The following is an 11,932-nucleotide window of genomic DNA, read 5'->3' as shown; positions in this document are numbered from 1 at the left end:
CGGATCACTTTGCGTGTGGGCTCTTCTAACTTTCCTATCACAGCACCGGTTCTGAAAGCCATGAAAGGCCATGTCTTTTTCCATCCATTTCGGGCTACATGTTTTGTGATCAAAGGCACAATGATGGGGCTGGAGCAGTCAGTGTCATTCAATGCTTTCACGCGTACAAAGTGATGTGGGCTCTTGAAATGACCAAATCATCGGAAATGCTCCCGTGTCCTATTCCTCCCTAGACTTCTCGTCTTGTCCCCGTCCTGACTGACGTGGCTGGGGCCATGTTTGCGTGGGAGTTATGTACGTGCGATCGGGGCCTCTCACATGCCATGTGGCGTCCACGCGGCAAGTGAGTAACTTTCGGGGAGCGGTCTCTCGGCACGGCAAACATTCAGTCCAAGTTCGAGCCGCACAGGGAAAAAGATGCGGGCAAGACGGAAACAGAGGTGAGAAGACCGAGTAATTTGACTGATGATAGAAAGGGTATATCCGTAATTGAAGCTCCCGCTTTTTCAAAATTCCGGATTTGGCGAGAATTAATTGCTTAGGTGCCCGGCTTTACCCCTCGGGCCTCTGATCGGACAACTGGTCAGTCCAACGAGTACGTCCTCGATACCCGCAAACAACAAGCGATTGGCCAACGTCACCACCGCCTTGCACGTCCGAGGAGCAGCTGTTCCCCTTCGTTTCCTACTCGGGGATTCCCATTTCCGTGAGGAAGGTCTTGACTGTAAGCTTTCTTCTTCTCCGAGCCCTTTTACTGTTTAAGCGAACGATTCTGTTGTTGTTGGGGTTAAATGTCTCTCCATTTCATCTTGTGTAGGAGGGTTTTGTTTGTTGTTCAGGTATCTGTTGGATCTTGGTTGGCGAGGATGAAGCTTCCCAGTTTCGTAAGTCTCCGGTGGTTTGAAGTTTTTTTGTTCTTGTAGCCTTCTTCGTTCCAAGAATATTTCCATTGGCATTTTGAGAGACTGGGGTAGCTGTTAAATCATGTTTATCTCTCAGCCTGGTGTCCGTAATATATTTTCTCTGGCAATGTAGGGCGAACTTTTTGGATTTGGCAAATGATTACTCCAATTTGAAGAGGATGTGCTTAGGTTTTATTTTATTTTATTTTTATTTTATTTTATTTGTTTGTCAGTGGATCTCTGATCTTTGTTTTTTATAATGTTTACCCAATGGTTAGTGGAAAACGACTATTATTTGATTGCGAAGTAAAAGCATAGGGTTTTATTTGATATTTTTTGCGTTATTTATTGCTTTAGCAACAAAAGATTTTAAAAGTAAGAAAAGATTGCTTTAGCCTGAAGCTGTCTAATCTTTTCTCACAGAGACCGCTGCTGACAGATCCTGCAATTAAGAGAGCATACATATGCAGATTATCTCTTGTGGCTTCTTTTTTCTGCATAGCTCTACTTGTTGGAAGTCCATCGTTGATTAATCATTATAAGCACGTATGTTTCTTTTTTCACACTTTTACCTGGTATTATTAGTAACTACAGTAGTTTACCTGTCAGTTAAGTGTCCGTCTTGATATAAATTGGGTACAATTGTATTTTCTTCTTCACATGCAGCCTCTAATGTTCATCTCTTTTTCGATTTTATTACTCATTTTTTCCCAATAACAACAGTCACATGGTACCCGTTTGTCTTGGAACTGTTGTAGCATTAATGTATAAAAGTAATACATGTGGATACATTGTATATATATGCAGAGAGTATCATCAGGATGGAGAACGACAGCATCTCTGCACGATGCAAAAATGATATCCTGCAAGGTTATATTTTTTTCGCATATTGCTTGCTTTATAAATCTATCATATGCCATTCTTTTTGGTTATCTTTTAGCAGTTGTGTTGATTAACTGTGTATTTCATGTTACAACTACAGATCCAATGCAAACCATCTGGAAGTGAACCATTGCCGGAAGGTATAATCAGAAGAACATCAAACCTAGAAATGCGGCCAATTTGCGGCTTATCACAATCTTCAAAGACAAAGGTAAATGAACTTGTCCCATAGTTACTAAATACGGACTGAAACATTCAACTTACATGGATTGTGTACTTTGGTTAGCAACTAGTCTCAGTCAGCTTCAACATGGTGTTAATTTACAGACGTTAAGTGTTTGATGGTTTTGTGCATTTTTATTGAAAACTATCAACATAATTGATTGAAATCGAAATCATATAATGACTTCTGTAGTTTTAATGTGTTGGACAAGGCAGAGTGGATCACATGTGGCTGACTGAATTTTGGAGCTTTCGAAGTTTTCATGGGGTTCACTTTTGCTGAATTTGTAACTCCAAAGTGCAGGATGGTGTCATAAATTACACATGCAACTGTGTGCTGGAAGTTGATGGCTTGAAGTCACCACAATGTGCTTCATCTTATACTGTTTGTATTGTTGGCATGACTTTATATTATTTAAGTAAGCTCTTGATTGACACACATCCAATGTAAGTTTGTTCAAATTTCAACTGCTATTTTCTTAAATCTTAAAGCTAGTTGTTGGACTTCATAAACGAATCGCATAGTAGTCGTTTGGCCTTTATTTCAAGACAAACGAAGGATACAATATGCTAATATTGATGCTGCTTAAGAAACTTGAGTAGTGCATTTAATTTTTACCACATCTTTACTTCTCGTTTTGAATTGAGGTCTATCAGTAGTATGTCCTTGTGACCTGTTATTTATGGAGCAAAATCAATCAATTTCAGGAGCACCAGTATTATTTTAACTGGAACAGTATCAAAAAATGTTAACAACTCCGTGGACTTACCCTCCTATTTAATTGTATTGCTAACCTCAGGGCTCTACATTTTAAAGTTAATTAGGCTGACTTTCCTTTTCATTGATTTCTAATTTTATCAGAATGAATAGGAGAAGAAACATCTGGATGAGGTGATAGTAGCCTTTTATTTCTTGTTAAATGTCTAGCATTTTCTTTGTGTTTCCAATGTTAAACCGTGCTTTGTTTCTCCGGAGTTAAACTCTAGCACTTTCTTTGTGTTTTCAACGTTGTAATTCTTGTATTGTATGTCATTTTATGGTCAATCTACTTTCAGTAATTGTAATTTGACCCTGGATAGCATTATACATTATACTGAAAAGAATGTGCACCTGTGCTGAACCAGGAAACTAAACGATCATCCAGTAGTTTATTAGCCATGGCTGTTGGAATAAAGCAAAAAGAAGTTGTGAATCAAATTGTTGAGAAGGTAGAGGTGAACTGTTCACTCATGTTATTATCTAGCTACTGCTAGCTCAACAGCTTATTTTGTCTGATTTTTGGTTTTTTTGTCAGTTCTCTTCCAGTAAATTTACAGTAATGCTTTTTCATTATGATGGTGTTGTTGATGAATGGAGAGACTTACGATGGAGTGACAGCACCATACATGTATCTGCAATCAATCAGACTAAATGGTACTGCTGATGAATTCAGTTGCTTGCAAGTATTAATCAGGTCTTTATTGTTTAGGCAGCTGTACAATGATCTAGACCATGTTAGACTAACATATGTGCAACAGGTGGTTTGCCAAGCGCTTCTTACATCCAGATATTGTTGCAGAGTATGATTATATATTTCTTTGGGATGAGGATCTTGGAGTCGAACATTTTCATCCTCAACGGTATGAGCATTTATCTTGTTGATGTATCACCAATATTTGTTCGAAGGACCTTAAGTTGCCTTTTTAATTCAACTTCTCAATGCTATCACGGACTTAGCTGGTTTTGCCTAAGTCGTGCGGAACCCTTGCGTGTCCGTCCGCAAAGGTCACCCTCCCCGAAGCCTCCCATTATCCCTTAGGACCAACAAAAGAGAGAACGGGTTAGAGAGAACGCCTCAATCGGGATCCACAAGCAAACATCTCTGAAAAACACTTAATAGACAATGCAAATTACAAACATACTTTGCAAGCTCTGAATAGTTACACAACAAAGGGTAAAATGATCCATTACAGATCGAAAATCTCTCACACGTATCCACATGACACAACCTTTATTTACAAGCCTAAAGAGGCCACCAAACTAACTAAAATGAGATTATTAAGCCTTCGGTTGCCCCTCTACATGCTGTACAAGGCATGAACATGCCAAAAGACACGGACATACATGAGCATTACATCAAACATCTTGTTTAGAAGTTTGTCCGTGACATTCTCCCCCACTTATTCCTTCGACGTCCTCGTTGAAGCCTTTGTCGACACTGCAACTCCTCGCCTTTGTTGAGTCTTCAATCTTCTGCTCCTGCTACAATGCGCTTCTTGGCTCCCAGCTGCTCTCCGCTACTGTTTTTGAGTAATCGAAACTTTAATCCGCCATGCTGCTTCAACTCACCAATGACTCTGACTCTGGTGTGGGGTTGGCTGAGTTGTGTTTATCCTTGTTGATTCCTGCGGATCCCCCAAATGAAGGAAAAGACCATCCTTACTGCGCTAGTCTCTCAAAATTCCTCATGCTGCTTGAACTGGGTGGATGCTTGTTGGAGCTTTAATGAGCATCGTCTCGCAAACTTCTAAAGTTTTGGGTCCTTCCTCCACAAAATTTGCTCATTGACTCTTCTTTCACTTAGTTGTCACATCCAAGTAGGTTCGCATCACTTCCGCTTTCGATTGGCATTTCGTTGGGAAATGAAGCGGACAATCTACTCTCAGTAACACTGATCACCGTTGGTGAGGATTTGACAACTATTGTCTTTTATTATCTTCGAAGGGTCTTTGAACTTGTGCAGAGCTCCTCTGCTGGATAGATAAGAGAATTAGGGTACTTGGTTTCGCCCATTCTCTTAAGAGTTGAGAAGACAAAACTTACTTGACTTCGCCCGCCTCCTCGAGGTTGTTTACTGGCCTTCGCCTGCTCTTTGCTCACACTTCTGAAGCACTTGAAGTGTTTGCACTCCTTGCGTTGAGTTAGCTACTGTGATTCACCTTCTCAATGCCATCGAACTTCTGGAATGTGGGAAGTTTTCACCCCAACTTGGAGTAATTCTCTAATAGATGAGGTCGCCTCTGGGATTGTACCGTCTTCTCCATCAACCTTGCCGCCTACTCCCCCGAGTAGCGAAGGTACAGTACCACGTACTGCTTGCTTCGTTCCTTGGTCGTGCACTCTTGCATGACCCGAAGTCCTTCACTTTCGGCTATCTTGATGAGAAACTTGTTGACACTGGTCTTACGAAGTTTCTTGGCCTCTGCCCTTCAGCCTTGTCTCGGTACTTGGAGATTGCCTCTGCATGCTCCACCTCCTCGGCCCCTTTCACGACCAAGCGCTCTCCCTCCATGAGAGCAAGGGATCAATGATTTTCACGGAAGTCCTGCCTCTGCGGTACCATGGCACTGCCATGCCCATGGCCCTACTATCCGTCGCCTCGTATCTGCATCCCTTTTCTTCACAATCAGTAGATATGTCTCCGTGGCACTCCTCTGAGCCACCTACATTCTAACTGATGCTTGATTTTAGGTAGCTAAGTCCCTCTGGACTCGTCGTCGCTTCCTCGCCCCTTTCAACCCCCTGCTTCAACACCTCTATGTTCTCCAAGCAGTCCGTTTGGTCGATAGAAAGACATACTGCAACTCCCATGCATGGCCTCTGCCATCACGTTGTAGGGTTTGCACCGATTCTGTTCTCCTTAGCTTCCTTGATAGCAACGTTCGCTTACTTAACCTTGTCCTTTGACTTGCCGGGCTCCCTTAAGCGAATATAAGCTCTGGAGCAGTCCATCTCTCCAGTTGCTTCGATCATACCTCTGCATGATCAAGTCCCTCCCATGGAACTCACTAGTACTTGCATTCGAACTTTTTCCTTGGTGGAACACAACCCCCATATACTGATGACCAAGATTTTCATCCGATGCAAAATTCGATGCACACACGGAAGACCCGCCTCTGCAGTACCATGGCCTTCACTCCTTGAATCCATAGCCCTTCTTGCCGTCGTGTTGTTCACCGAAGTGGAGCTTCCAATAGCTCCCGATCATACCTCCATACGATCTAGTCCGTGTGTATCGCATTTGCCACGAACTGTTCCACCACGATCTGCTGCACCATGTCGCCTCCTGGTGACATCTCTATTGCATTCTGATCCTTATGGAATAAACTCGAATTGTGGTCCCTCCATGTGTGGCCTCTGCCAATACATCGCAGGGTCACTTCCACCTTCGATTTTGTTCGTTCTTTTGGCAATCGACCTTCATCCACCCACTCTTGGGTCACACCTAGATGAAGCACCGCTCTAGGACAGTCCGTCGCCTAGTAGCTCCTGAAGTCCACCGACTTCACTGTAGTTTGTGCACCATTGTCTGGATCCTGAGCCTCTGCCCTTACCAGCACAATCTCTGCTACGCACCGCTTCCTTCATGGCAACTTGAATGACAACACTATGGTATATTCTTCAAGAGTACCCACCTCTGAGTCCTCTTGCCCCGTGCTAAGGCCTTCTGAACCCAATTTCGCCTCCGCAAATTGAGTCGCCTTAGTTCCTCCATCAAATGCTTCTCCGAGATAAGATGCATGTGCCCAGAAGCTCCTTCGGTCTTTGGCACCATGCAAGATGAGTCCACTCCGTCAGAATGAAGGACTCATGGAACAACATGATTCTACTCTTGCTTCTGCAAGAGTTCATGTCTTTGACCTCTGTCTAAGGAAAGCACTGTGCCTCCGCTCCATGTTCCAACTTCTATGCTGGCTCCCTTCATGCGGCTTGGGTACTTCGCCAAGTTACACCCAAGTTGCACCGCTCCTCGTTTTTGCATTGAGTCGATGGTGGCCCTCGCGCCCACTATTCAACGGGTCAGCCCTCCCTTGAGTCCGATCTCTATATCGACTCCAAGTGTGCCTTCATTTAGGTTGTTTTGGGTCACTCCTCCACTTGATCTCGCAATGCATCCACCAATGCATTCTCTCGAGCGAGATCATGCGACAACTCCTCGCCGCTTGCTCAGTCCATTGAGCTTCGTGGAGTTGTTGTTTGTCGAGGTACTCCTCCTCAACATGTGAGGTCCGTCCCACATGATTCTCCCTCTGGAGAGCCAAGACTTATCCCTCCTGGATAACTGTCCCGTTGGAGCAACATCTCTCTTTGTTTCGGAGACCACCATCCCCTTAGACTACTCCGATCTGCTGAATAAATTGTGCATTGTTCTGCCTCCTGCAAACGCACTTGCTAGATTGCGACTCCACGTTAATACAGCCCCCGCTGCACCACTCAAGGCCTAGCAACATGCTGAACTTGTTGCACACTTCAGCCTTCTACGGACGTATCCTTCACATGTCAAAGAGAAAGTTTCAATGCTCCATGACGCCGAGTTTCGATCGCCTTGGGATGGCCACGAATATTCCATCGTCCGCATACAAGCCCATGCATGAGTACCGAATTCTTTGAGTTAGCAATTCCCCTCACCTTTGTGAGCTTTGCATAACTCTTTCGATCGCTGAGCAACTCATTCCACCTTGCATGGTCTCATCCTTTACCAAGCGCCTCGCTTGTTTTGAGCACCATCAAGTATAGTTGTCAATGTTGAGCCGTAGCTCAAACTCAACCATCCCAACCTTTGTGCGCTCCGCATTCTTCCAAGCTTGCTTGTTCTCATGGTGCATATTGCGCGAAGGGTTGGCCATTCCTCTGAATGCCAATGTCAGATGCCCGCTCCTCCGAGCGACTCCTTTTCCCTACATCTCCATGCCTGTTTTCCCCTAAACGGTCGCACGTGTGCTGACTGCCCTCAACGCAGCCCCGCTAGGTCCCCCACGTTTGCATGCTAAATGTTTCTATGAGTGCTTGTCCCGCTCTGATACCATCTGTCACGGACTTAGCTGATTTTGCCTAAGTCGTGCAGCACCCTTGCGTGTCCGTCCGTAAAGGTCAGCCTCCCCGAAGCCTCTCATTATCCCTTAGGACCAACAAAAGAGAGAATGGGATAGAGAGAACACCTCAATCGGGATCGACAAGCAAACATCTCTGAAAAACACTTCATAGACAATGCAAATTACAAACAGATTTTACAAGCTCTGAATAGTTGCACAACAAAGGGTAAAATGGTCCATTACAGACCGAAAATCTCTCACACGTGTCCACATGACACAACCTTTATTTACAAGCCTAAAGAGGCCACCAAACTAACTAAAATGAGATTATTAAGCCTTCGGTCGCCCCTCTACATGCTGTACAAGGCATGAACATGTCAAAAGACACGGACATACATGAGCATTACATCAAACATCTTGTTTAGAAGTTTGTCCGTGACAATGCGGACTGAGAATTGCTAGATGATTAAGAGCTAAACTATCTAATTTGTCATGTAGCTGTACTATGGTTTTAACTCTGTAATTCAGTACTTCTTTTCATAAGAATGTTGTACATATTTCTTGTAAATACTACTTAAATTTGCTAGTCGCTTATTAGCGATAATTTCATGAACTTTCCACCAAATTTATGAGATTGTTCATCGGAACTTTCATCTATTTTTTATATCTTTTAAGCCAAAAAAGAAACAATATTTTTGTCCTTTTTTATATTCTGCGAAGCTGAATGACATAATGTCTTTGTCAAATTTTTCACTTAAATATGAGCTTTTAAAAAAATATTTATTAAACTTATGCAGTTATATATCCATTATTGATAAGGAAGGGCTGGAGGTATCACAACCTGCATTGGACACCAGTAAATCAGAAGTTCATCATCAAATAACTGCACGTGGGAGGAAAGGAGATGTACACAGGTCTCGTATGTGTAATTTTGTTAGCAGCATCTTGAAATGTCCCTGATTAACTTATGCATAGTTTGAATAAAATGGTGCCTTTGTCATTGACACCTTTTTCGGGGATGGGGGGTGGGCAAATTTACTAATCTATCAAAGACATTTCTACTTGTCATTAACAGAAGAGTTTACAAGGTAAAAAGTAGCGGAGGATGTTATGAGAATAGTACTGCACCTCCATGCACAGGGTGAGAATTTTTAACCCTTTACTAATTGATTGGATAGGACTCTCCTAAACGTGCATTGTTTCACTACTTTTTTATTAAATGCTTCTGGCTTTTTGGTTCCTGTTGTTCTTGTTTACCTGTATGAACTATAATACTTGAGTTTACTGTTTTATCTTTTTGTCATACTTTTCAAATTCAGATTCAAGTTTTCTGTCTGCAATAATTGATAATCGGAAAATCTTTACAGGTGGGTAGAAATGATGGCTCCTGTGTTCTCAAGAACTTCATGGCGCTGTGTGTGGAATATGATCCAGGTCTGCTTCAATGACATGCTATCAATATACTAGTATCCCTGATGTCACAAGATGATCAAATTGAGCCCTTATTTTAGTGTGCTCCTTTGGCAGAATGATTTGATTCATGCATGGGGATTAGACATGAAACTTGGATACTGTGTTCAGGTACTCATCATCCATAGCGATAGCTTTTGTAATTTTTTTAATATCTAACATTATTATACAGGGTGATAGGAGTAAGAACATTGGGGTGGTTGATAGCGAATATATAGTTCATATGGGAATCCCAACACTTGGGGGTTCTGATGAGAACAAGGTATGGTGATACATTTTCTCTGGTTGTGCATACTTTTGAGAAAGTTTTAGCATGCATGAAGTTTAATATTGATATCACACTCTCCATCCAATTTAAATTGATTATGCAGTAGTTTTTTCATGTCTGTCAGACTATTTTTTGACATGGAGAACATAAACTAGGTGTTCATCCTAACTTGCAAATATTGTCTATTAAGGCTTATGGTGCTACCTTCTTGCCACTTGATAGTCATGAATAATTGATTTCTATATAAACATGCATACATTAGTCTCTTTATTTAATTAATTCTTACAGTTCAGATGTTGGTCTCTTTTTCTTAATCATATGCACTGATCATTTCCTTAGTGCTAGAGACATGGTAAGCAGGTTGCATGTGTCATATATGGACTTTAAGATCTTTTTGAAATTTGTTCTTTGATCAGTGTGACTAAAATGTCTATTAATGTTCATTTTGCAACCAAAGTATCCTCTAATTCGCAGCACGCACATGCTCTCGTAAGTCCACATTTCAGTTTGCACCTAATCGGCATTATTGTCTTTCTCAGCCAAATGCAGAAACAAGTAGCCCACCCTCTGAGTCAGAGCAGCCTTACTTAGGAACAATGGTAGATTTTTATCCCTTTAGTTCACATTCTGACTACTAGAGTAACTAATTGCACATAATTTTGCAGGTGCCTTCTGGATCATCCAGCTACAATGATAGATCCGCTGTAAGTGTTTCCTATCTCTGATTTATTCATTCAGTGCCCAGCTTTTTCTATAGATTAAGTTGTTTGTTTTGTTGCTCTGAATTTTTGGGCTAGCTACCATTCATGAACTCTTGATGCATCTTAAGATCTTGCTGATAATAGTTATTAAATCTGAAAAAAATTCTTTTTGTAATGATTTGAATACAGCTGCTGTTTTTTGGAGACGAGATAATTTTCCATTTGGACTTTGGATTGCAGTCAAAAATGCCCAGAGTACCAAAGCTGCAGTTTTGAAAGTTTTCATCATGAGATTTTCCAGTAGGGTGCTAAATGATCAATTTTCTCACATGTTCCAATCCTTCAAAACTAACAAGTTGCTGAGAAATTGTTTCTCTTTTGTTATTGGTAATAATAATGTGATATGTGCTTGTTGCTACATTACTTGATATGTCTTTATTTTCTTGAGACATAAACTGATTTAAAAACCTTGACTCACAATTGCAAATTTCTCTGCGAAGATTTTAAAATTTCAGCATGTTTTAATGTTTTTGGATAGCTTGTATATGTACAAAATCCCTAACATTCTTTCCCTTTTTTCTCTGATATAGTCCTGAACTTTTTACTTCTATTTCCCCCTAAATACGAACTTGTTGTCTCTACTATGAATCTTGTCACTCTTCTTAACTGCATTATTCATTGGCCGACATTTTTTGCTAGATACGGCGCCAGTCTTATGCTGAACTAATGATTTTCCAAAGAAGATGGAAAAGAGCAGTGGCTAAGGATGAGTGCTGGATTGATCCATACCCTGAGCCTATCAAGAACATCAGCAAATAAAGGAAAATATTCTTCTTGCAGACTTTTTGTGAAAGATTAGTCTGACATGATTTTATTTTTTTAGATGTGTATAAACATTATATTTTCAGAATATATATGTACACACACATCAATATGTATATCGGAGAATTAACTGTTGTTGCATTAAAGATAGTTTACCTACTTAAATACTTCATGTGATCTGCATCCATTCAACATGAGCCATCATCATTTTCAAAGTGTTGCTCTGAGATGTTTTTCTCTTATCCACATTCTTTAATAGTTCATCTGCAAGCCTTTGACTTGTTTATTGACACTTTTTGACCCTAAATTTGGGTTTGAAGGAATGTAAACCAACCAACCAATCTGATGTTGATGAATCTGACCAAATTCTCAACAGATGTTCTGGCCATTGAGGATTTCATGTATGATTGATGTGGCAAAATGACAGCCATTTAAAAGATCAATCATCTGAGTTCTCCACTATCATTGCAATAGAAAGGTACCCCTATGATTGTGCTACATCAAGCAGCTGAGACACCACAGTATCAAAGGGTAGGCAAGAAAACTAATACCAAGGTTTTTCACTTCTCTTCAGAAAAGGTGGAAGGTAAATTTAGTTGTCAGCAACATGACTTGTTAATGGTGTAGCTCACCAATGATCCTTGAGAAACGTGGTACCTAAACTTGACCGGGTGATATATTTTGGTCTTTCGTTGAGAGATCGTACTAAGAATCAAAATTTCCTTTCCAATAATTGTGTGAGAGGAAAAGGAGGTGTGGAGATATGTGTGGACAGTCCTCATGCAATAGAACTTAAGAAGAATCCTGTTCACCTATATCTCCAAGGTATAATCTTATTGTAATATCTGATATTTTCTTTTTACAGTAAAAAG

At 41.1% G+C, this 11,932-nt stretch overlaps 1 protein-coding gene across 3 annotated transcripts; it reads left to right on the top strand.

Moving 5' to 3' along the window:
* The first annotated feature begins 543 nt into the window (after nucleotides 1–543).
* On the top strand, nucleotides 544–11,176 carry LOC103987631 (uncharacterized). Of its 3 annotated transcripts, none has more exons than XM_065112411.1 (16): nucleotides 544–724; nucleotides 818–884; nucleotides 1,326–1,448; nucleotides 1,710–1,772; nucleotides 1,885–1,995; nucleotides 3,132–3,215; nucleotides 3,302–3,420; nucleotides 3,525–3,626; nucleotides 8,597–8,713; nucleotides 8,875–8,940; nucleotides 9,167–9,233; nucleotides 9,327–9,380; nucleotides 9,442–9,531; nucleotides 10,077–10,136; nucleotides 10,203–10,241; nucleotides 10,428–10,917. In XM_065112411.1, the coding sequence occupies exons 2-16, from the start codon at nucleotides 867–869 to the stop codon at nucleotides 10,512–10,514; spliced, it is 1,200 nt and encodes a 399-aa protein (XP_064968483.1). In that variant the 5' UTR covers nucleotides 544–724; nucleotides 818–866; the 3' UTR covers nucleotides 10,515–10,917. The 3 variants fall into 3 exon arrangements, with proteins under 3 accessions (XP_064968483.1, XP_009404257.2, XP_009404256.2); XM_009405981.3 differs by lacking the exon at nucleotides 10,428–10,917 and adding an exon at nucleotides 10,938–11,176 and having other exon boundaries at nucleotides 548–724; XM_009405982.3 differs by lacking the exons at nucleotides 1,326–1,448; nucleotides 10,428–10,917 and adding an exon at nucleotides 10,938–11,176.
* The last annotated feature ends 756 nt before the right edge of the window (nucleotides 11,177–11,932 follow it).

Source organism: Musa acuminata, chromosome BXJ2-6 (assembly GCF_036884655.1).
Source record: "Musa acuminata AAA Group cultivar baxijiao chromosome BXJ2-6, Cavendish_Baxijiao_AAA, whole genome shotgun sequence".
Taxonomy (NCBI): Eukaryota; Viridiplantae; Streptophyta; class Magnoliopsida; order Zingiberales; family Musaceae; genus Musa; species Musa acuminata.
Note: the sequence above shows the minus strand (reverse complement) of the source record. Positions and strands in the feature narration are given on the sequence as shown.